Source organism: Phaseolus vulgaris, unplaced genomic scaffold (assembly GCF_000499845.2).
Source record: "Phaseolus vulgaris cultivar G19833 unplaced genomic scaffold, P. vulgaris v2.0 scaffold_34, whole genome shotgun sequence".
Classification (NCBI taxonomy): Eukaryota; Viridiplantae; Streptophyta; class Magnoliopsida; order Fabales; family Fabaceae; genus Phaseolus; species Phaseolus vulgaris.
Window position 1 is genome coordinate 128,239 of NW_027174101.1, and position 26,078 is coordinate 154,316.

Genomic DNA, 26,078 nt, shown 5'->3' on the forward strand with positions numbered 1-26,078 from the left:
GTGGACCATGCGAAAGCATCCAGGTGGCGCGAAATCACTTCTGCCACCCCTTCCTGTTCTTCTGGGCTCAGCAAACTTCCTAACTTAAACGTTTTGCCGCCAATCTCCCTCTCCACGGCGTTAGCCGCTGGTTGTTCCCTACTATCATCCTCGACGGGCACCGCCTCTTCCACGGGCACCGCGTCGCCAGGGCCTTCCTCCATGGGTGCATCTGTTTCTGGCGTCGCCCTCGCGGGTACGGCCTCGTTAGGCGTCGACGCAGGGGGCGTCGCCTCAATCATCGTCGTGTCTGCACACGGCGGACGCTCATACACCATGAACACGCCTCTATTCGTTTTCAGGCTGTTCTCGTAGCATTTCCTTGCCTCCTCCTGATCTGACTTGATGACTATCACCTTGCCACTGAGGTCCGGCAGTTTCATCTTCATATGGCGTGTGGAGGCTACTGCGTTCAACCGGTTCAACGCCGGCCTGCCCAACAAGATGTTGTAAGCGGAGCTGGCGTTCACGACCAAGTACCGGATGCTTTCGGTACGCGAGGCCTCTCCGTCCGTGAACGTAGTCCTCAACTCCAGGTAGCCTCAGACTTCCACCTGGTTGTCCGCAAATCCATACAGGCACCCTGTGTAGGGCCTCAAAAGGTCGGGGGCTAACCGCAACTTATTGAATGTCGACCAGAACATGACGTCTGCTGAACTTCCCTGGTCGACAAGAACTCTGTGCACCTTTCTCCCAGCTGTGACAACCGAAATGACCACGGGGTCATTGTCATGCGGCACCACGTCTCGGAGATCCCCTCTCGTGAATACGAGGTCCGACTCCCACGGCTCACCCGAGATCCTTTCTTCGATCGAGTTGACCCCCCTCGCGTATTTCTTTCGTTGGGAGGCGGTGGGTCCTCCGCCGGAAAATCCTCCAGCTATGGTATGGACCTCGCCGAGAACCGGCGTCTCGTGTGCTTGTTCTTCCGCTGGTGGCAAGGTGGCGGTCGTTGCGGGTTCCGCGACATAATCCTTCAAAAACCCGGTTCTCACCAGCTCATCCAGCTGGTAACCCAACGACAGGCAATTATCAATGTGGTGACCGAAAGCCTCGTGGAACTCACACCAAGAGTCTTTCTGAGGCCCAACACCTTATCGGACTTCGCCGGTCGCCTCAATCTCTCAGCTATATTAGGCACGGCGATCAAGTCCTTCAATTCCACTACAAAATTGTATCTCGCCGACCTCGTTCTTTCTCTAGCCGGGCGATCGCCTCCCGCTGGACCCCGGGGCTGGGGCTCTCTGGCCTCGTAGGGGCGTCTCCCATCTGGTTTCTTCCTTCCCGTCGTGGTCTCATTGATCCTGGCGGGTTGAGCTCGCGTCGATCCCCTCGGGCGCGAGGGTACAACGCTGATGCGCTTCACGCACACCTCTCCCTCAGAAGCGATATGTTCTACCGCCCGACGCCGAAGTTCAGCAAAAGTCCTAGGGCGGTTGCGAATGATGGATTCCCCAAAAGGGCCGGGGCATACGCCTTTCACGAACGCGTATACAATCATAGGTTCCTCTGTCGTACCAACCTTTACTACCTGGGCCCCGAAGCGATTGATGTATTCCTTTAGGGTCTCCCCTTGGTACTGTTTCAAATCAAACAAATCGTAGGAGACCGGCGGTGGGGCCTTGTTTGCTAGGTATTGTTCCCTGAACAATCGTGACAGTTGTCGGAAAGAGGTGATATGACCGTCCGGTAGGCTGATGAACCAATCCATAGCCATCCCAGTCAAGGTGCTCATAAAGAGCTTGCACTTGGCAGCGTCAGAGCCGCCTACTAGGACCATCTGTGTGTGAAACGCAGCGAGGTGCATCTCAGGGTCCTCCATCCCGGTGAAGATCACTTTGGGCCCCGCGAACGTGTTCGGGATCACTGCATCCAGAATCTCCTGCGAGAAGGGAGTGGAAAACTCCCTTGGCGGGGAGTGGTTCTCCATCTCGTTATGTTCACGTTGCCCCCGATTATTTAGCAGACCCCGGCACAACTCCTCATTTACACGACGGAGCTCTTCATTCCTCTCATGCGAGGCTTCGAGATCTCCTTGCATGCGTTCCTGTTCCAGTTTCGACTCCGCCATATCCTCCTGCAGCCCCCTTATTATCTCCAGGACCTGTTGCATGGACAGTTCTGCTGGGGCCACGCGTGCAGTACCCCGTCTTGTGGTGGCCATTGTCACAGTCTCTTCAAACCTCCTCCCACGTTACTATAACTTGGTAGATCTTCTCAAACTTGTGATGGGACTGATGTTTTATATCGAGCCCCACGGTGGGCGCCAAATGTTCCGTCCGGTTGACCTGGGACGTCTTCGTGCGCAACCTCAACCGTCAGCTAGGGACTCCTTCCCACGGTTACCTGTGGATTCCTGCAAAGAAGGACAAAAGGGTGCCCTAGCGGCCGTTAGCACTCCGACGCTCAAGTCAGCCAGCAAGAAACACCAAAAACTATGCACCTCCGTATCGGAGCACCGCGTATGGCACTCTGAAGGTGGTGAAAAGGAAACTGTGTCTAGTGTATATTTTCTCGTTCTGGCCAAAATCCTTCCCTAGTCCCTTGTGCATAACCTCAAGGCTCGAGCAAGCAACTAGAGTGTTTCTAGAAAATTAGCCAAAAGTTCGCACCCCGTTCCCAACATTCTCGGCGCTATTTAAACTACCCAAGCATTTAAAGCGCCTTAAAGCGCTTTTAATCATAAAACGTAACGCACTTAATTAACGCGTCTAATTAGAAAACGTAGTGCATTTAAGACGTTGAAACGCTTGGGAGCCTTTATAGTACCTTAAATGCTCGAAACAGAAACTATATTAAATGACTTTAATTACCTGGTGCCTGACTAAATGGTGTTTCTATTCTGACCCGGCTGTCGTACACGTGGAGGGCCTCACAGCGCCATGACCCCATCTGGGGACGTTTCTACGTGTGAGCCCTCCTGCTTGGGACTGCTACTGCGCAAGGGGTGACTTTTTGGGTGCCAACTCATGCCCCCAATCATCTAGTCACTCACTTTGAGAGCGTATCTGCCTTCCTCTCGTACCCTGCACCTGGCTACCCTGGGCGTGACCCTCCCCTTGAGTCGTATCTGTCCCAAAGGCGTTTTTGGGTGGCGAGGGTACTTCACGAGTCAGGCTGCCCTACACTGGTGCTATCACTATGGCCTTGAAGCCACCTTTTCCTTCTCTTTATCACTACCCCGGATTACCGGGGCCTGAGGCCTTCCCACGGCGTCGCTCCCTCCAGGGTCTTTCCTACCTATGGGTATCGGGGAACCGCGCTGTGACTGCCTTGACTTAATGATATTTGATCTTGGCGACGCCCTGGTTGGGCGACGCCTCGCCTTGGCGACGCTTCCTCTTGGCGACGCTGGTACTGGGCGTCTCTTCATCTAGGCGACGCCTTGTGTTGACTTTGACTCCTGGCGTTGACTTTGACCTTGACTTTGTCAACGCCCGGATACGGGACGGTACACCCTCCATGCAAGGTTGGTCCTAGACGCTCTCTTGGTTGCCTTTCATGCAAGGTTGGTCCTAGACACTCTTTTGGGTGCTGGGGCCTCTTCCATCAGAGACGAGTGCAAGACGGCGTTTATGACCGAGACGTCTTGTGATGCGGACATCCAAGCCCAAGGGCGGCTAATCTTTTGGAGGCCCATAGTTTAAAAAGACTAAGCTAATTACACGCACAACAAGCTTGGAATTTTAAAATAAAATAATATTATTATTTTATTTGGAGTTAGGATTTGAACTCAGGGACCAAGTACAGAGTATCAACCTAACCACCACTGGAACAGATGATCATTCTTGAAATATAAGGATTGTAGTTTCATCTTCTTTTTTCTTACAAACAATTTGTAATTTATACACTGTTGGAACTCAGAATAGGGGAACAAATATTTTGACAATTTTAGAGAGATTGTTTCTCTGCTAGGGTTTTTCCCTGCATCTTGCGATCTTATCAAGAATCCACCAATTCTTGTGGCGATCATCCTTAGGCTTATCAAACTTTGTTTGTGGCGCCTTCCTTTATCCAAGTTTCTATTGTTACTGTTTTGAATTTATTCCGTTTCGTAACCCTAAATTCCTAATTTTATTGTCATTTCTATTTGGATTTGTACCGTCCCGTATCCGGGCGTTGACAAAGTCAAGGTCAAAGTCAACATCTAGACTCAAAGTCAACATAAGGCGTCGCCTAGGTGAAGGCGTCGCCCAACCAGGGCGTCGCCAAGATCAAATATCACTAAGGCAAGGCAATCACAGTGTGGTTCCCCGATACCCATGGGTAGGAAAGACCATGGAGGGAGCAACGCCGTGGGAAGGCCTCAGGTCCCGATAAATCCAGGGTAGTGATAAAGAGAAGAGAAAGGTGGCTTCAAGGCCATAGTGATAACACCAGTGTAGGGCAGCCTGACTCGTGAAGTACCCCTGTCGCCCCAGAGACGCCTTTGGGACAGATACGACTCAAGAGGAGGGTCACGCCCAGGGTAGCCAGGCGCAGGGTACGAGAGGAAGGCAGATACGCTCTCAAAGTGAGTGACTAGATGATTGGGGGCATGAGTTGGCACCCTAAAAGTCACCCCTTGCGCAGTAGCACTCCCAAGCAGGAGGACTCACACGAAGAAACGCCCCCAGATGGGGTCATGGCGCTGTGAGGCTCTCCACGTGTACAGCAGCCAGGTCAGAATAGAAACACCATTTAGCCAGGTACCAGATAATTAAATTCATTTAATACAGTTTCCGTTTCGAGCGTTTAAGGTACTATAAAGGCTCCCAAGCGTTTCAACGTCTTAAATGCGCTACGTTTTCTAATTAAACGCGCTAATTAAATGCGCTACGTTTTATGATTAAAGGCGCTTTAAATGCTAGGGTAGTTTAAATAGCGCTTTGAATGTTGGAAACGGGGTTCGAACTTTTGGCAAATTTTCCAGAAACTCTCTAGTTGCTTGCTCGAGCCTTGAGGTTACGGACAAGGGACTGGGGAAAGATCTTTGCCAGAACGAGAAAATATACACTAGACACAGTTCCTTTTTACCATCTTCAGAGTGCCATATACGGTGCTCCGATACGGAGGTGCATAGGTTTTGGTGTTTCTTACTGGATGACTTGAGCGTCGGAGTGCAAACGGCCGCTAGGGCGCCCTTTTGTCCCTCTTTGCAGGAATCCACAGGTAACCAGTGGGAAGGAGTCCCTAGCTGACGGTTGAGGTCGCGCACGAAGACGTCCCAGGTCGACCGGACGGAACAGGATTCATATCATTTGGTATTTAGAGTAAAGGTTTGAGCCATAATATAATTGTGCGTCCTGTTTTTGTTTTTTTTTCCTCATTATTGTGCGCGTTCTACTGTTCACTTGTACTGTTCACGTTGTACTGTTCACGGCGGTACTATTCATGGTACTGTTCATTTTTATTTTTTTTAAAAAAAAGAAGAAACAGAAAAAAAGAAGAAGAAGAAATAGAAAAAAAGAAAAGAAAAAAAGAAGAAGAGGAAAACATAAATAGAAAAAAAAAGAATAAGAGCATGTGTCTGACATGGAAGAGTTATTTGCGACAATAGCTAAGTACCATTTGAAGTTAAACCCTGAAAAATGCGTGTTCGGGGTCGAGGCAGGTAAGTTCTTGGGTTTCCTACTCACCGAGCGTGGGATAGAGGCGAACCCAGAGAAGTGTGCGACAATCCTTGCCATGAGAAGCCCGACCTCAGTGAAAGAGGTGCAGCAGTTAACAGGGCGGATGTCCACCCTGTCCAGATTCGTATCTGCTGGAAGGGACAAGGGCCACCCCTACTTCCAGTGTTTGAGGAGGAATAGCCGGTTCGTGTGGACCGCAAAGTGCGAGGAGGCATTCCTCAAGCTAAAAGAATACTTAGGTACCCCTCCCGTGTTGTGCAAGCCGCAGTTGGGCGCTCCGCTCCGATTGTACTTTGTTGTAACAGAGCGGCCGATCAGTTCGGTCCTCGTCCAAGAGTAGGACCGGGTACAAAATCCGATATACTTTGTAAGCAAAGTATTACAAGGGCCAGAGGTGAGGTATCAAGCCCTAGAGAAGGCAGCCCTGGTCGTGGTGATGACGAACTTACCTATCCGAAAGGTGTTGCAGAAGCCGGACGTGGCAGGAAGTATTTCGGAGTACTTCGCCGGTGGAGCTTTCGGAGTTCGATGTCCAATATGAGCCCCGAGGCCCCATCAAAGGCCAAGTATTTGCGGACTTTGTGGTGGAGCTCTCCTCGTTGGACGTACAACAGGTGGAGGAAGCTAGCTTCAAATGAGTGCTCTCGGTGGATGGATCCTCCAATCAGCAAGGGAGTGGAGCTGGCGTGATCATGGAAGGATCAAACGGGTTGTTGATTGAGCAGGCCCTAAGGTTTGCTTTCAAGGCCAACAATAACCAGGCAGAGTATGAAGCCCTCATAGCTGGGATGCTCTTAGCTAAAGAGATTGGAGCGCGGAGCTTGTTGGCAAAGAGCGATTCCCTTTTGGTCACAAGTCAGGTGACCGGGGAGTATCAGGCCAAAGACCTGCAGATGGCCACGTACTTGGGGTATGTCCAGATTCTAAAGGACTCATTTGTAGTGTTTGAGCTGGTGCACATCCCGAGGGAGCAGAATGCTCGAGCTGACTTGCTAGCCAAGCTTGCCAGTTCGGGCGAGGGGGGAAGGTAGAGGACGGTCATACAGGAAACCCTTTGATGGAGATCAAGCTCAAGTGGACATGGAGGCCAATCATCAAGAGCAAGAAGAGGTTGAGGCTCAAGTGGAGGACATCCATGGAGGTCAAAGCCCACCTCAAAGGCTTACAAGAAGCATGTTAAAAGCTTTAGGAGCTAGGGAACGTTTATTTTCTCTTTTTGTAATTTCTTTGGTTGAAGGTGCTTAGAGGGAAACATTAGAAACCTCTATTGTTAAAGCATCTTTTAGTCTTTAGTTAGGAGTCTTAGGAAGGGGGGTGCGTTAGTAGATAGGTGTAGGAGTAAATAAGGAGGTGCCAAAGTGAGAGAAGAGATCACACCTTCCTCATGACTTGTTTTAGGCGCCGGTTGCATTTGATTTTAGGAGGGAATTTTTGAATTCTCTTAGCTTGCATTTCAGCACCTCTAGGCTATAAATAAAGGTGTTGCCCTTGTACATTTCAGATTTGAATTTTGATTAGAGAAACTATACTCAATTTTTGAGAGAGCATTGGAGAGCTTTGTGCCTTCTCCAATAGTCTTATCTTGATGGTTCCATGGTTACCTCAAGTGGCGGCTTGCACACTTATCTTGGAGTCTCCATCCTCCTAGTGGCATGATCATCCAGCCATACATCCATCTCCATGAGCTTTCTCTTCTCCTTCCTTCTTCCTCTTTAATTGTTCATGTCTTAGTTTGCTTCTTTGAAATTTCTGTTCGGTGTTCTTGCTATTTTGTTGTTTTTGGTTCGGTCCTTTGATGTTTCTGTCCATTCATCTTGTTCCTTTGTTTTTATAGCTCATATGTTCGGTTCATTTCAATTCTTAAGTATGATGTTCGGTGCATTTGGCTTTTCTTCAACTTTAATCGGTTCAATTTGACAATAATTGGAACTTCCATATGAGTTTGTGTTTTGGCACTAGTTTTGGTGAGTTCTTGTTCATAGAACCTTGATCCAATTCTATGATAAAGTGCCTATCTCATAACCAACTCAAGATGATTCCTAAGAATGTCAAGAATCATTCTAATTGTGCTAGTGGAATCACATCATGTGGTATCAAGAGTTTAGGTGTGTTCTTGTTTAATTTTTGTGTTGTGTAGCACTTTAATTTCGAGAGCTCTTTTAGTTTCTTGCAATTTATGATTCTTTTTTCTAGGCTTATTTACTTTGCTTGCTGTTTTAATTCTTTTGCCTATCATATGTTTGAGTATTTTCCTTTTTGAATCCATACAAGTTTTGTCTTAGTCTTGTTTTTCCATAATTGTCATCACTTCTTGTAGTACTTTTATTGATTTTTGTTGTTTCTTGCTTTAGTGTCATATAATTTTATGAGTTTGATACTTGATCCTTTGTGCATTTTCTGTTTTAGATTGAGTTCATACTTGTATTTTAGACCTGTACAAGTTCCTATACATCATTTTCCATTATGTCTTTGCTAGTTCATAATTCTGTTTTTCATTCCTATTAGGATTCCTCTGTTTTCTGAAAACGTGCTTACTGTTTTTCCTTATTGCAATTGATTTACTCACTGGAAAATTCTGAAATTCTGGATTTGTGTTATTCAAAGTGTTATAAAAGCATAGAAAAAAGAAGTACTCAAAAAATTCAAAGTACACAAAAAATGATAAATAAAATACAAAAAGTGTACAATTCTGCCGAAAAAAATACGGTAATCTGGCAGCGATTTTGAAAAATTTATCTCAATTAATTGGCTTACTGTTTTTAAGTGATTCTAGTGCCATTATTGAGTTAACGTATTGAAGTTTCTGTGGTTTAAATTTCATAATCCAGTTCGCTCTATATCATTCCAGTTAAATCAGTGAACATCAAGCACAGTTTGCATTAAAAAATATTTTCCAGTAGCAAAATTTTTGTTTTCTTCATCTACTCTAGTGCTTTTCTTTAAGTATTCTTTTGTGTGCCTACTTTCTCATTGAGTTCTTTAATTTTCTTGCTTGTCTTTTGTCATTAATATTTGAGTTTGTCAAACATCTAGTATTCCTTTTGTTCTAGCCTTTCTTTGCTTATACTTTTTCTTGTTTGTCTTTATTGCTTCATTGGTTTTGTTGTGGTTGGCTTTGAGATTGGTGTGCTTGCTTTGACATCTTTCATTTGAGGATTCCAAGACCTCAAGATCAGATTGGTGCAAGGACATTATTTCTTTGAGAGTGACCTATTTTCTGCCCAAATTCACTTCGGCAATTTCATTGCCAATCTCACTGTTTTTGCTAATTTTGTTTCTTGACTTGTTTACTGTTGTGTGTGTTTGCTGTTTTTAATTACAAATGGATGGCTTTTCAAGTGATGCATCCTACAAGCAGCATTCTCCTTCCAAAGCTTCAATTCTTGGTGAATTACATGAAGCACAACGAACCATTAGACGCTTGGAAGAGAAATTGCAAAAGATAGAGGTGCAACAAGCTAGGCCATCTCCTTCTATCCATGACGAGCATCATTCACATAGACCTTCAACAAGAGCTTCTTCAAATGATTTTGGCCGTAAATAAGAGCATAGGAGAAGGAGAACTCCACCCTAATTCCATGGACATAGACATCATAACCAAGGGGAGAGACATCACTACGGCATTGGCTTCTACCAAGATGCAAAGTCTAGGCTACCTTCGGTCAAGCTTCCTTGTTTTAATGGCTCTAGTGATCCTAATGTATATTTAGATTGGGAGGCTATGTGTGAACAAATATTTGAGATCCATGAGATCCAAGATGAGCATAAGCTTAAGCTAGCCACCCTAGAGTTTAGTGATTATGCCATGAAATGGTGGCATGGTGTTGTAAAGGACATTATCTATCACAAGGGTCCTCCCGTGGACTCTTGGAACTCTTTAAAGGATCACATGCGCGCTAGATTTGTGCCCCCATATTTTAGGAAAGACCTCATGTTGAGACTCCAACGGTTTCAACAAGGTACGCTAAATGTGGATGAATATTATAAGGAGCTAGAGACGCTTGTGCTTAAAACTGAATTAGAAGAAAGTGAGGAAGCTATGATTGCTAGGTTTGTGAGTGGTCTTAGGAAGGATATTCAAGACATTGTTGAGTTACAAGAGTATTCATCATTGGGTTCTTTAGTTCATCTTGCAATGAAGGTGGAAGCCCAACTTGCTAAGAAAAATTCTTTCAAAAATGCTCCCAATGATGGTTATTACAACAAGTCTTGGAGAAACAAAAAGTCTTTTTCTAAATTTCCTTCCAAAGATTCTTCTTTCAAACCCAAGGAAACTAAGCCATCTACTTCTAGGCCTAAATCACCCACTAGAACGTCTAATACTAAATGTTTTAAATGTATGGGTTATGGTCATATAACTGCTAATTGCCCTTCTAAACGAAGTATGTACATGCATGAAGGCATTGTAGTGAGTGAGCATGATTCGGATTCTCCTAAGCATTCATTGCATTCTAGTGCATCTAGTGAGGAAGAGAGTGAATGTCCACTTGAAGGGGATTTGTTAGTTGTGAGAAGACTTATTGGACAAGTTTCACAACCTTTTGATGAAAGTCAAAGGGAAAATATTTTCCATACAAGATGTCTTATTTCAAACAACATTTGCTCTTTGATAGTGGATGAGGGTAGTTGTGCAAATGTGGCTAGTACAAGAGTAGTAGATAAGCTTGGATTGCCTACTATCTCTCATACAAAGCCCTACAAATTACAATGGCTTAGTGAAGTAGGAGAAATAGTTGTAAATAAACAAGTCCTCGTCCATTTCTCAATTGGAAAATACAAAGATGAGGTATTATGTGATGTTGTGCCCAAGGAAGCCACTCATGTTCTTTTGGGAAGGCCTTGGCAATTTGATAGAAAAGTTTTACATGATGGCTTTACCAACAAACTTTCTTTTGAATTCCATGGTCACAAGGCTACTTTAAAATCTCTCTCTCCTGGAAAAGTCCATGAGGACCAAGTTATAATGAAGAAAAAGAGGAAGAGTGAAAAAGATAAAAAAGATAAGAGTTCTAAGCCTACACTCCTTGTGTCTAGGCATGAAATTGAAAGGGAAATAGTGGCTCATCATCCTCTTTTCTTAGCCATCCCTAGAACTCTTAGAGTAGAATCACTTGTTGATAGTCCTCATTGCTTGGAAAATTTGGTAGAAGAGTTTCAAGATGTGTTTCAAGATCCTCCAAATGGACTTCCACCTTTGAGAGGGATTGAGCACCAAATTGATTTGATACCGGGCTCTTCTTTACCAAACCGTCCAGCATATAGGACCAATCCAAGTGAAACCAAGGAAATTCGCCAACAAGTTGAGGCTTTGATTGAGAAAGGATGGGTTCAAGATAGCATGAGTCCTTGTGCTATGCCTATCATCTTAGTGCCAAAAAAGGATGGCACATGGCGAATGTGTTCGGATTGTAGGGCCATCAATAACATTAACATTAAGTATAGGCATCCCATCCCTAGACTAAATGATTTGTTGCATGAATTACATGGTTGAAAAATCTTTTCAAAGATTGATCTTAAAAGTGGCTACAATCAAATCCGTATCAAACCGGGTGATGAATGGAAGACGACTTTTAAGACCAACTTTGGTTTATATGAGTGGTTAGTTATGCCCTTTGGCCTAACTAATGCACCAAGTACCTTCATGCGCCTCATGCATCATGTTCTTAGACCATTCATTGGTAAGTTTGTTGTTGTTTACTTTGATGACATTCTCATTTATAGCTTATCTTTGGATGACCATAGGTTGCATGTTAGGCAAGTTTTAGAAACCCTTAGGAAGGAACATTTGTATGCTAATCTTGCTAAATATATGTTTGCTCTTGATCATATAGAATTCCTAGGGTTTGTTGTAAGTTGCAAAGGGGTCCATGTGGACAAAACAAAGGTGATGGCCATTCAAAATTGGCCTACACCGAAACTTTGAATGAGGTCCGAAGTTTTCATGGACTTGCTTCTTTCTATAGAAGATTTGTCCCAAACTTTGGTACCATTGCCGCACCACTCAATGAGATAGTGCAAAAGGATGTGGTCTTTCAATGGGGAGAAGCACAACAAAAAGCTTTTGAAACTTTGAAAGAAAAATTGACTAATGCTCCCATCTTGGCCCTTCCTAATTTCACTAAGACATTTGAGATTGAGTGTGATGCTTCAAGCATAGGTATTGGGGCTGTTCTCCTTCAAGAGGGCCACCCCATAGCCTATTTTAGTGAAAAATTGAAGGGAAGTCATCTCAATTATTCCACTTATGATAAAGAATTATATGCACTTGTTAGGGCTTTGTTTACTTGGCAACACTATCTTAGTATTGGGGCTGTTCTCCTTCAAGAGGGCCACCCCATAGCCTATTTTAGTGAAAAATTGAAGGGAAGTCATCTCAATTATTCCACTTATGATAAAGAATTATATGCACTTGTTAGGGCTTTGTTTACTTGGCAACACTATCTTTTTTCCAAAGAGTTTGTAATACATAGTGATCATGAATCTCTTAAGTATTTGAAAAGCCAAAACAAACTTAACAAGAGGCATGCTAAGTGGGTGTAATTCATTGAGCAATTTCCTTATGTGATCAAACACAAGCAAGGCAAAGTGAACATTGTGGCGGATGCACTTTTTAGAAGATACACTTTGCTAAATCTTTTAAGCTCTCAATATATTGGTTTTGATCACATTAAGGAACTTGATCATGATGACCTTGATTTTTCTCTCATCTATCAAGAGTGTCTTAAAGGAGGACACAAAGATTTTTTTTATACAAAATGGCTTTCTTTTTAAAGGAAAACGTCTTTGTGTTCCTCAATGCTCTATTAGATTATCTCTTGTTAGAGAAGCTCATGAGGGGGGTTTAATGGGTCACTTTGGGGTTGCTAAAACTTTGGATGTGTTGCATGAACATTTCTTTTGGCCTCATATGCATAAACATGTTCATAGTTTGTGTGATAAATGCATAGCTTGCCGCAAAGCTAAGTCTAAAATGCATCCCCATGGTTTATATACTCCTCTTCCTATCCCTTCAATGCCTTGGGTAGATATATCTGTGGATTTCATCTTATGATTACCCAAGACATCAAAGGGAAAGGACTCCATTTTTGTGGTAGTGGATCATTTTTCAAAGATGGCTCACTTTATTCCTTGCCACAAAGTGGATGATGCATGTCACATTGCAAACCTCTTCTTCCAAGAAGTGGTTCGCTTGCATGGGATCCCTAAATCTATAGTGTCCGATAGAGATCCCAAGTTCTTGAGTCACTTTTGGAAGACCTTGTGGGGCAAGCTTGGGACTAAGCTTTTATTTTCTACCACTTGCCACCCACAAACTGATGGTCAAACCGAGGTGGTAAATAGAACTTTGGGACAACTATTGAGATGTTTTATTTCGGGGAATCCTAGAGTGTGGGAGAATTTACTACCCCATGTTGAGTTTGCATCTAATCGTGTAGTAAATTCTACCACCTCACATTCTCCTTTTGAGGTTGTCTATGGGTTTAACCCCTTAACACCTCTTGATCTTCTTCCTATTCCCCTTCTTGGAGATGTCTTGTGCAAAGATGGGGATGAAAAAGCTTCTTTTGTGAAAACTTTGCATAAAGACATCAAGAAGAGAATTGAGAAGAAGGTTGGCAAGTATGCTGAACTTGCCAATAAAAGGAGAAAAGCATTGTTGTTTGATGAGGGAGATTGGGTTTGGCTTCACTTGAGGAAGGATCGTTTTCCTACTCAAAGGAAGTCCAAACTAATGCCTCAACGGGATGGACCTTTCCAAATCCTCAAGGGGATTAATGACAATGCTTATGAGTTAGATATGCCTGATACATTCTTAGGTAGTCATACTTTTAATGTCAGCGATCTAACTCCTTTTCCTGTAGGTCTCCAGAATTCGTGGTCGAATTCTCTCCAACTCGGGGAGTATGATGGAGATCAAGCTCAAGTGGACATGGAGGCCAATCATCAAGAGCAAGAAGAGGTTGAGGCTCAAGTGGAGGACACCCATGGAGGTCAAAGCCCACCTCAAAGGCTTACAAGAAGCATGTTCAAAGCTTTAGGAGCTAGGGAACGTTTATTTTCTCTTTTTGTAATTTCTTTGGTTGAAGGTGCTTAGAGGGAAACATTAGAAACCTCTATTGTTAAAGCATCTTTTAGTCTTTAGTTAGGAGTCTTAGGAAGGGGGTGCGTTAGTAGATAGGTGTAGGAGTAAATAAGGAGGTGCCAAAGTGAGAGAAGAGATCACACCTTCCTCATTACTTGTTTTAGGTGCCGGTTGCATTTGATTTTAGGAGGGAATTTTTGAATTCTCTTAGCTTGCATTTCAGCACCTCTAGGCTATAAATAAAGGTGTTGCCCTTGTACATTTCAGATTTGAATTTTGATTAGAGAAACTATACTCAATTTTTGAGAGAGCATTGGAGAGCTTTGTGCCTTCTTCACTAGTCTTATCTTGATGATTCCATGGTTACCTCAAGTGGCGGCTTGCACACTTATCTTGGAGTCTCCATCCTCCTAGCGGCGTGATCATCCAACCATACATCCATCTCCATGAGCTTTCTCTTCTCCTTCCTTCTTCCTCTTTAATTGTTCATGTCTTAGTTTGCTTCTTTGAAATTTCTGTTCGGTGTTCTTGCTGTTTTGCTGCTTTTGGTTCTGTCCTTTGATGTTTCAGTCCATTCATCTTGTTCCTTTGTTTTTCTAGCTCATATGTTCGGTTCATTTCAATTCTTAAGTATGATGTTCGGTGCATTTTCCTTTTCTTCAACTTTAATTGGTTCAAATTGACAATAATTGGAACTTCCATATGAGTTTGTGTTTTGGCACTAGTTTTGGTGAGTTCTTGTTCATAGAACCTTGATCCAATTCTATGATAAAGTGCCTATCTCATAACCAACTCAAGATGATTCCTAAGAATGTCAAGAATCATTCTAATTGTGCTAGTGAAATCACATCACCCTTAAGGCACCGCGAACTTTTGTTTCTGATAACATGGTAGGTGTTCATCAGGTCAGTGCTGCTAGAGGGGGGCGAGGAGTCATCGGTCGATGGCTCAGGAGACACTGAGAACGCCCAGTGTAAGGGCTTACCCGATTTTGGAGGGGGAGCCGATGCAAATATGCATAGTTGAAGACGGGGACACATGGATGACACCGTATAGGCGCTATTTAGCTGATGGGGTGCTTCCATTGGAGCCCGCCGAAGCCAATAAGATAAAGAGGAACTCCGCCAAATACAACCTCGTTGATGGGGAGCTGTTCATACATGGGTTCACCCACCCGATTTTGGTGTGTGTGAGCGGAGACCAGTGTACACGAATAATAGCAGAACTCCACGAGGGGATTTGTGGTAGCCATGTTGGAGGACGGTCCTTAGCATCAAAGGTCGTTTGTGCAGGTTATTACTGTTGGGTCTATTATTGTTTAAGTTCAAGAGGGGAGGGGTGAATTAAAGTTATAAAATTTTTGCAAACACAAACTGTTCTTCAGTTTATCAGAAGAAAAAGAACATATTGATTTTAGAATGAACAGATTGATTCTTCACAACACTTTAACACAAACAACCCTATTCAGATCAGAATTGAGATCAGACAGTAAAATATGGCAAAAGCAAATTGGTTCACTTTTAACAGTTTTGAAGAACACAAAATATGCCAAAAGAGCAATCAAGAGTATTCAACACAAGGCTTTAAAGACAATGAATCTTTATCAAGGATTTAATGAAGAAAACTATTTAGTACAACCTTATGTTCAACACATGCTTGTTTCTTGCAATGCCATGAGATTAGACTTGACCCAAGCATGTGACAAGTCCCACTTGTGCTCTTTCTATCAACCTTGCAATCTACAAAGTCAGAATCTAAAAAATTAGTCAATTTTAAGGAAACATTGTTTTGGATACCATAGTCCAACATCTTTAGTCCCTTGCAAGTATTTCAGAATCCTCTTAGCTGCATTGTAATGTGATTCCTTAGGATCATATTGATATCTAGCACATAAGCATACAACAAACATAATGTCAGGCCTGCTAGCAGTTAAGTATATTAAAGAACCAATTAAACCCATGTATTTTGATTGATCCACTGATTTTCCTGCACAATCCTGATCCAGCTGGCAGCTTGTTGAAATAGGAGTGTTGATTGCTTTGCATTGATCCATATCAAACTTCTTAAGCAACTCCTTGTAGTACTTTGCTTGATTTATGAAGATTCCATCCTTGAGTTGTTTCACTTGTAGTCCAAGGAAGAAATTCATTTCCCCTAACATTGACATCTCAAATTCACTCTTCATTGCTTTTACAAAAGCTTCACACATTTCCTCATTTGTGGATCCAAAGATGATATCATCCACATAGATTTGCACAAGTATAATTTCTTCTCATTTCTTCTTTATGAACAGAGTTTTATCATAATTTCCACGGTCATATCCTTGAGAAAGCAAAAACTCACTTAGCCTCTCATACCATTGTCTAGGTGCCTGTTTTAATCCATATAATGCCTTCTTAAGCTTGTACACATGTTCTGGATTTTTGTAGTCTTCAGACCCTGGAGGCTGCGATACAACCACCTCTTCATTAATGTAACCATTCAAGAATGCACTCTTAACATCTATTTGAAATAACTTGAATCCTTGTATGCTGGAAAATGCTAAGAGTAATCTGACAGTTTCAAGACGTGCTACTGGTGCATAGGTTTCACCAAAATCTATTCCCTCTTCTTTGTTGTAGCCTTTAGCAACTAGCCTTGCTTTATTTCTGGTGATAGCCCCATGTTCATCCATCTTGTTCCTGTACACCCATTTAGTTCCTATGATATTCATCTCATGTGTTCTTGGAACTAAGGACCACACTTCATTGTATTCAAACTAGTTCAGTTCTTCCTGCATTGCTGCTATCCAGTTCCTCCAGATTTTTAGGCTCTACTTGTGAGACAAATGCCATTGTCTTGCAGAAATTGTTGAGAGAATTTCTAGTTGAGACTCCTTTCTCAATTTTCCCATTCATATTGTCAAGTGTGAGATTCCTGGGAGTCTTCCATTCTTTAGGCAATCTTGCATTCACAATAGATTCTTTGACAACATTTGGATTAGTTGCATCAAGATCACTAGATTGATTCTTTTGCAGAATGGTTCTTAAATCATCCACACCACGTTAATCCATACCAGATTTAGGCACAGTACAATCTGTTTCATCAAACTCAACATGTATAGACTCTTCCACAGCAAGCAATCTTTTGTTATACACTCTATAAGCATGCCCATTTATAGCATATCCAATATGTATTCCTTCATCAGATTTAGGATCAAATTTGCCCAGATTATCTTTACCATTATTCAGAATAAAACATTTGTAACCAAAGACCCTAAGATGACTAATGCTAGGCTTTCTACCTTTATACAATTCATAGGGAGTTTTCTTAAGAATAGGTCTGATCAAGGTTCTGTTAAGCACATAAGAGGTCTGAATCAGATTCATTTAACATGGTCCTAGCTAATTCCTCTAATGATCTATTCTTCCTTTCAACTACACCATTTTGTTGGGGTGTCCTAGCAGCAGAATAGCTATGTATGATCCCATGTTTATCCCAAAACCTATCAAACTTTGCATTTTGAAATTCACCCCCGTGATCACTACGAATCTGTTTTATGCTATTTTCATTTTCATTTTCATTATGCAAAACCTTAGCCAGATTCTTAAAAGCTTTATATGCATCATTTTTAGAAGCAAGAAACAAAGTCCATGTATATCTTGAGAAGTCATCAACAATTACCAAAGCATAGTAATTTCTAGCTAAGCTAGCAGTCCTAGATGGCCCAAACAAGTCCATATGCAAAACATCCAAAGCTTTATTTGTAGAAACCACATCTTTTGATTTAAAGGAAGTTCTTATCTGTTTTCCCTTTACACAAGCATCACACAATCTGTTATTTTGAAACTTTATATTTGGTAATCCAAACACAAGATCTTTAGAGTTCAACTTATTCAAGTGATTAGTATGGATATGAGCTAATCTTCTGTGCCACTTCCCACATCTCTTTAGCTGAGTTGCATTGGGACACTCTAAAGAGTTCATCCATATTCAATGTAGAGGTGATGATGTTCTTGGCTAATGAGTCCTATTGAGCCTTCTTCCTTTCAGTTTCACTCCATTCAGACCAAGGCTTCTTCACAGTTTCTTCTTTGACAACCTGCATAGGTATAAAAGGTCCACTGACCACTGCATCCCAAATACCCATGTCAATAGATTCCATGAAGATCTTCATTCTAATTTTCCGGAAAGCATAATTCACACCACCAAACATAGGAGGTCTATTAATAGACGCACATTCAGCAAAAGGCATTTTAAACTTAGACATAATGCATACACTTGAGCAAAATACAAGCCCTAGCTCTTGATACCAATTGTTGGGTCTATTAATGTCTAAGTTCAAGAGGGGAGGGGTGAATTGAAGTTATAAAATTTTCGCAAACACAAACTGTTTTTTAGTTTATCAGAAGAAAAATAACAAATTGATTTTAGAATGAACAGATTGATTCTTCACAACACTTTAACACAAACAAAACCTATTCAGATCAGAATTGAGATCAGACAGTGAAATATGGCAAAAGCAAATTGGTTCACTTTTAGCAGTTTTGAAGAACACAAAATATGCCAAAAGAGCAATCAAGAGTATTCAACAGAAGGCTTTAAAGAGAATGAATCTTTATCAAGGATTTAATGAAGAAAACTATTCAGTACAAACTTATGTTCAAAAGCTTTGTTTATGATTGAAGAACTTTTCCAGATCACGAAGAAATTTTTTTATTAAGCCCAGAATTAACAGATTTATTTTCAAGTGAACAGATTTCGTTCTTGACAGATTAAACAAAAACCAGAAATGAGTGCAGGGTTGAGAAGATTTATGCAAGCACGGTTTATACTGGTTCACTCATAAAGAGCTACATCCAGTTTCACCTCACTCCAAGGTGAAATCCACTAAAAACCAATTCCAAACAATTACAACACAATAGGTCTTGAAACCTACAAGAACAATACCAACAAAGCTGAAAAACCTTATTTCAGCACACCTTGCACTCCAAGAAACCCTATCAAAGAGTGACTAACACTTACACCTTTACAAACAAGAATAAAGGAAAGATAACACCTGAATAGAAGATGAAAGAACTCAAAACCAGTAGTTCAATTGTTGTAGAACTGCACCAACACCTTTACTAAAAACAAGGTTCTCCTAGAACAAGCACACTTGAAGATCACTTTGGAAAACCTTTTAAAAACTCAATTCAATCCTTCTTCTCATACAGAAAGTGTTTGATCTCTGTCAAAATCGTGATTGCTCAACAACCTTTCATGTCAGAGAAGCTTTTCTTTATATAGAAAACAGTTTCTAACTACTTTTCAAAAACCAGTTGCAAAGCTGTTATGAAAACAACAGATTCAGTTTAAAACAAACAGATTTATTTTAGGAAAACTGCCAACGCAGCTAACTGAAATAACTGACTAAGTTGTACCGTTGGTGCCCTAACCAACTTTCAAAAAGCCTTTCAGCAAACCAAAAATAAACCTATTCTTTTACAGAGAAACAAATTTATTTTTGTGCAGTCTCCTGATTTTGGAGAAAACTCTAAAAAGCTTTTTGAAAAACTTTTTACCACTTCAAATGCTTGATCTAACCTTGACTAGGCATCTAGGACAGGTCATGCAGCAAAAGGAAACCTTACACATACACAAGCCTAAATACAAGATCATCTAAACCCATTACAATCTTCAAAGCAAACTAGCTATTTTCTACATCAAACACACTAAGACTAGGTAGAGAAGAAGCTTCATCCATCTTCAACAATTACTGGCCAACAATGAGAGAGGATTGCACAAGGCATGCCCAGCGGTGCAAACAGTGTCAACAGCACGTCGACTGGCACAAAGAGCTGAGCTCGATTTACAGCCCGTGGCCGTTTCACACTTGGGGAATTGACATCCTGGGGCCCTTTCCTTTGGCGGTAAGGCAGATGAAGTACCTTGTAGTGGCCATAGAGTATTTCACGAAGTGGATAGAGGCTGAGCCAGTAGCACAGATCACAGCTCATAAGATCCAACATTTCGTACGGAGGAATATAGTGTGCCGTTTTGGCATGCTGAGGCGTTTAGCTTCCGACAATGGCACGCAGTTTGTGAGACAGCAACTGGGCAAGCGCAGAGGTGGGGATAAAGCAGGTGTTCGCATTGGTTGAGCATCCCCAAACAAATAGGCATGTTCAGTCTGCCAACAGAGTCCTACTCAGGGGTCTGAAGAGAAGACTCGAGAAGGCTAAAGGGACCTAGGCAGAGGAGGTTCCTAGAATAGTGTGGGCTTACAACACCACGCCTCAGTCCACCACCAGAGAGACACCCTTCAGCTTGGTGTACGGGTCTGGCGCAATGATCCCGATAGAGATTCAGGAGAGCTCGCCACGTTTTCAGAGTTTCGTGGCTGAAGAGTCTAACGAAGAAAGAAAGGTGAACTTGGATCTGCTGGACGAGGTCAGGGAGGAGGCGAGGATCAAAGCTGAAACATTAAAGGGAAGGGTGGAGCACAAGCACAGTTCAAGGCTAAGGCCTAGACAGTTCCAGGTCGCTGACCTAGTAATGCGGAAGGCTCACTCGTATCAGCTAGAGAACAAGCTATCCCCCAAATGGACTGACCCATTCAGGTTGACGGAGGTCCTGGGAAACGGGGCGTACAGGCTTGAGACTTTGGAGGGAGGCCCAATTCCTCGTACACGGAATGCGGCCAATCTCATGTTTTATTTCAGTTGAACTCTAGCATTGTACACAATTTAAGGGGACGCTCTTTTTCCCTTTTTAAGGGTTTTTTAACGAGGTCACCCAATAAAATCACAATTGAAGTATACATATTCTCGATTTTTTTGTACAATGCAGGGATGAACCTGTCGCCTTGGTGTTTAGACACCTCAAGAGGGAGTGGCAGCTTCCGCTTAGGAAGCCTCCCCCTCGAGCGTGGGCGCCATGTGCGAACAACAAGGTTCGGCCAGGGACGAACCTATCGTCTTGGTGTTTAAACACCTCGAGAGGGAGTGGCAGCTTCCACTTAGGACGCCTTCCCCTCGAGCGTGGGCACCAAGTGCGAGCAACAGGGTTCGGCCAGCGACGAACCTATCGTCTTCGTGTTTAGACACCTCAAGAGGGAGTGGCAGCTTTCGCTTAGGAGGCTCCCCCTCGAGCGTGGGGGCCAAGTGCGAACAATAGGGTTCGACCAGCGATGAACCCGTCGTTTTGGTATTTGAGACACCTCGAAAGGGAGTGGCAGCTTCCATTTAAGACTCTTTCCCCTTGAGGGTGGACGCCAATTACGAACAGCAAGTTTCGTCCAGGTAAGTCCTCCTTTGCCTTTGAGAAAAGACGAGGCCAGTAACGCGCCTTGAGGCTAGGAACCTTGAGAGGGAAGGGCAGGGTTGGAAGTGGTCTTCGTTTGTGCCATGACGAAGGAAGCTAAAAAAGCAAGGAAAGAAAAAGGTAAGGGTTTAGCAATGGGGGCTACGGTGTAAAAATGAAGAAAAACCCTACGGTCGCAGAAAACACAGAAAAACAGAGGAACAAAGAATAAATGCAGAGGAAAACCTAAACGCGGAAGTTTAAACAGGTCCAAACAGTTACCAATGCACAAAATTAGAAGTAAAGAGCAATCAATGGAGAAAAATCACACCTTTGATAGTTGGTGAGTGAAAGTTCTGATTTTTGCGAAAGTAGGAAACCAGAGTGTTCGAAGAAGAAGACGTAGAATGCAATAGAAGTTGCAAGTGATGGAACAGTGCATGAAGCGCGAACTTTTGAAATACTTAACGTAAACTGGGAAATCGCAAGCGACGTTAAGTCCCAACCATTGGATTAAGACACATGTGCGCAAATTAAGGAAGGTACAAGAAAGTGTCATTTCAAGACACTATGCATGTTCTGTCACAGGAAGCCACGTAGGTCGGCAGAGCGAGGACTTAGTCTCTTCTCTGAACAAGTTGACAGCTCGAGACTGGGGGGCTTCTGTGTCGGACAGTCCTTGGACCTCGGCATTGATCGCATCCATGGTGAGGCCCCGAAGGCTGGGTCCAATGGGAGGCTGGGAGGACAGGTCAGCATCTCACGAAGCACGCGAGTGAGGGCAGCCGAGGAGGGGGCGGCATTAAGTTGTAGGGCGTGGAGGCCTCAGACCTCGGTAGGCCCGAACAATAAGGATGGGTAGAAAAAGGTGTTTTGCAAGCCACACTCCAGTTATTAGAAAGGGAGGGGACTAGGCCATCGGAGGTCCATGCATGGAGGGTGGGCGACACGGTAGGGTGCGACACAATCAAAGAGCCACTGGAAAAGAGATGACCCGTGAGGGTCACGTCCCAGGGGTAATCTGCATGCATGGTACGTGAGTGGCTAGGGCACTCCCAAGGCGGATGATCCCAGAGATTGGGCATATGAGTTGGCATCCAAGCGGTGATCCCACGCCAATTGCACTCTGAAGAGGGAGTCTTGTGCACTAAAGGCCCTGAGAGCGGGGTTAGTGACGCTAAGGCATACCTACGGTAAGTCTAGCTACAGATAACGAAAGGGGCAAAAACCCTAGATTATATCAAGGGTAACAACCAATAGAATAAGGTATGCATTTTTAATGCAAGTAACACACATAGAGAACACACACAAATAGCTCTCATAGTTAAGATTTTTTGGTGTTTCTTTGACCGAGAGTATGACTTGAGCGTCGGAGTGCAAACGACCGTGAGGGCGCCCTTTGTCTCTTTGTTTTAGGTGTTTCCATCAAGGGAAGGGCACGTAGAGACAGGGAGATTCTTGGACGGGAAGTTGTCAGAAGTTCACGAAGACGTTTTAGGTCACCGGCGGGAACACTTATGAAGCCGGTTCGAAGAGAGACTACCCAGAGTTGCCTCTTCTTTGTGTATGGGGGTAATTTTAGTTACAGGATAGTATGCACACCCTCGCTGCCCAAGGGAGAGTGTACGTTAGGACCGGGGTAAGGTAAGCGTGTTACCTAAGGTTCAAGTGTTCGTCGAAGGGGTTGTTAGAAGTGTTAGCGCGAGGCGCGACAGTTAATGGTCAAAGACGAAGAATGCAAGTTAAAGCAAGATACAGACGTAGCATTCAAACAGATCAAGACCAAGAAAACAGTTCAAGCAGTTAAAAGTTTGAGGCAGTTAAAGGGTCAAAGCAATCAAAGACAACATTTATAAATATAATTGTTCATCAGCAATACAAGTTAAGCAATAAATTATGATAACTTGAGCTCTTCATCTTGCGGTTTTTGTGGTGGAATTTGCGGAAGCTTCAATGGATTGTTAGTGGAACAAGGCTCTCCTAAGAGTTGTGGTAGCCTTGGAGGTGCATGAAGAGTAGGAGAGTGAGAGAGGTTCGGCCAACTCTCTTTGTAGGTGAAAGGTGATCCTGCCTGTTGACCGGAGCGCTGGAGAATGCCTCGTCAAAGGATCGACGTGCGCGCCGCTTCCCACCCCGTTCCTCCCCTGGATCTGTCTCAAGAACCTGCAAAGAAACGATACGGCGCCGCTGCGGCCGATCGCACTCCGACGCTCAAGTCAGTGGCGGTATCACCAAATACTAAGAACTGGAACCGTGCAAATCTCTCTCACAAACAGCTCTGTCTCTCGCAAGCGTAAAGTGTATGAACTGAACGTGCGTACCTTAGGAAATCTGTTAGGAACTCTTATATACCTGGTGATTTTCTCTCTCCTGGCAGTTACTGACTTGGACACGTGGCTCGTATCCAACCGTACACGTGCCATCATCTGGAGGCTCCCTGACTTGGCGCTACTTCTACTCTCATTTTGGCTAAGTTACCTATGCATGGTGCTGCCCAGTGCATAGCTAACTCAGGAGTGCGATCCCTACTGAAACTGGCGAGGTAGGGCCTTCATACACCTTCCCTGTGGTCTCGCCGGCCGCCTTCATAATCTGCTTCTCCTTTAACTTCGGCGATGTGCTTGTTCTGGCGATCTCCGACTGCCTGGTCGCCCGAGTCTGCATCCGGCGACTTCGTTCTCAACCTGGCGATCGCCTACTCGGGTAAGCTGGAGATCAGAACACGCCAACTAAACCATCGACGACTACACGTGCCTCCCGACTTCCTTCCCAACTGTCAACCTGGCGCCTTGTCGACACGCCTACACTGTAATAGGATGCCACGTCATCGCATCCGACCACCAGGGCGGTACACAAGCCCCCCAGTCTTAAGCGAAGACTTGTCTAGCGAAAAGACTGAAAAAGCCTTCGTTAACACCGGTCTACGTGGCATGGGCGCAGAATTCCAAGCGGTGGTACTTTCTGCTGCTCTGACGCCCCACCAAACTCTTCGCGCATCATTCGACACGTGGCTCTCATCAACGGCCATCTTCATCTGCCGTTAGCGCTTCCCAAAACCGTTCGAAAACCCTTAAACCCCTTACGCTCCTACTGTTCCATCACTTTCTTCACACTTGCATACACTCTCCTTCTCTTCTGCGAAATCTCTCGACGTTCCTCGACGCTCTAGATCACCAACTCCCCTTAACATTCTCCCGATCATCGAAAGGTAACTACTTTCCTTTATCTGCTGGGTTTTCTTGCATTTTCACCGATTTGCATCATCCTATAACTGTCTGGTGCATACGTTGTGGGCTGTTTTTCCATTTCTCCTTCTGCGTGACTTAGGGCTTTGCCGATTGTCGCAACGAACTCACATTCGTTCGTCTTTCACCTTCCATTCATGATTGAGTCAGCCTTCGTAACCCTCCTGATCATTTTTCCTTCCTCCTTCGTTTGCAGTTGCTACCATGACTCGCACGAAGATCACCCCGAACCCCCCTCCGTCAGCGCGAAACCCCCCTTCACAAGCACACGACTCTTCGCAAGTTCGTGGTGCTCCCTCATCGCAGGCTGTGAGGCCCGCGTCTTCTCAAACCACTCTGGCCCAGGCGACTCCACCAAACGCTGGAGGAGCCCCCACCCCACTGCCAGACTTCAAGACGTTATACTCATGGGCTAACTCAACCCTCTTAAAGGAAACGTCGTCGGTGAACACCGCGGGAGCGGTTCTGCGATTGACCAATGGGGACGAGGCCCACCAATCATTCCACAAGGAGCACGATGAGAGAATGATGGTGCTACCTTGCCCAGCCACTCTGCCAGTGTGCGTAGATGATAAAGTGAGCGCCGACGGGCCCTTCTGCTTCGTCTACACCACTCTCTTCAAGAAAGTTAAACTCAGGTTCCCTCTCACTCGATTTGAGAGGGAACTCTTAACCGAGCTCAATATCGCTGCCGCCCAGCTTCACCCCAACAGCTGGGCGTTCGTCCGAGCTTTTGAGGTAACGTGCGCCCACCTGGGGTTGCCTGCGTCAGTGGACGTATTTTTATTTCTGTTTGAGGCCAAACACCCAGGCGATCGCCTGTGGGTCAGTCTGAACGCCATTGCTGGGAGATCCATCTTCACCATCTTCCAGCAGTCGTATAAGGATTGGAAGGGGAAATTCATCCAGGTCCGCGCAAACGACAAAGACCCTTCCCTTCTCGACGGTTTCCCCTTGTACTGGGTGGACAAGGGGAAAAAAGAGTCCAAGAGCTGCTTCAGGAGGCCCAGAAGTCCTGATAGCATGGGAGCTTTGGACAGAGACCTTTGTCTCTTCTGGAAGAGGGTGGCGGATGCCCACATAACATTCTTGACCCCCACCCTGATTTCCTTCGAGTTCTTTGAGGACCAGTTGGAATTTCAAATAGGTTAGGACGCTACATCTTTGTCTTGTCATTGCTTCCGATATTGTTTCTGGGCGTCTTGTGCAATACACACAAGACTTTGGTTTTATCTTTTCTGCATATGCCTGCTTTGCTGTCTTATTGTCTTGTATACTTACCCCTTTCTCCTTTGAGCTAACTTATGCACTTTCATTTTATGCAGACACCATGTTGGGTAAGAACATGCTCGCCGATTTAAAGGCGCTCGCCCGCAATCATGGGTTGGCGACCGGCTCCCAGACGGTTCCCAACTCAGCGGTCGAGAAGGCCATCATCCAGGGGCGATCACCGCCTAAGGCGCCCGCCCAACGAAAGAAACTGGTCCTTAAGAGGCCAAAGCGGAAGGCCCCCCAAGTTGTCCAAGAGGATGAGGAAGAGGACGACGAGGTCACGGAGGACGGCCTTGTCACAAAAAGGAAGAGGGTGGCACCATCTTCTCCACCTGCCCCGCCCCCTCTTCCATCTTCAACACCACCATCAACACCCGCTCCTCCTCCTTCACCACCAACACCACAAGCCCCTTCACCACCAGTCCAAGCAGTTCCATTGGCCACTGCGCCACCTGCAACTGGGGCTCAAGAGCCGAACTTCTTAGAGGACCCCCCGAGCGCCTCTACTCCACATATATCAGCAGGAGGGGGCCCTCCTTCCAACGCCTCAGCTGCAGGAGTCGT

The 26,078-nt window shown here is 44.3% G+C and overlaps 3 protein-coding genes across 3 annotated transcripts; 2 read left to right on the top strand and 1 right to left on the bottom strand.

The window, feature by feature from the left end:
- The first annotated feature begins 6,343 nt into the window (after positions 1-6,343).
- LOC137817361 (uncharacterized) lies at positions 6,344-6,682 on the top strand. Its single transcript, XM_068620646.1, has one exon. The coding sequence runs from the start codon at positions 6,344-6,346 to the stop codon at positions 6,680-6,682; it is 339 nt and encodes a 112-aa protein (XP_068476747.1).
- An 8,814-nt stretch (positions 6,683-15,496) lies between these two features.
- LOC137817362 (uncharacterized mitochondrial protein AtMg00810-like) lies at positions 15,497-15,943 on the bottom strand. The gene has a single exon (XM_068620647.1). The coding sequence runs from the start codon at positions 15,941-15,943 to the stop codon at positions 15,497-15,499; it is 447 nt and encodes a 148-aa protein (XP_068476748.1).
- Positions 15,944-20,043: 4,100 nt separating this feature from the next.
- On the top strand, positions 20,044-20,421 carry LOC137817363 (uncharacterized). The gene has a single exon (XM_068620648.1). The coding sequence runs from the start codon at positions 20,044-20,046 to the stop codon at positions 20,419-20,421; it is 378 nt and encodes a 125-aa protein (XP_068476749.1).
- The last annotated feature ends 5,657 nt before the right edge of the window (positions 20,422-26,078 follow it).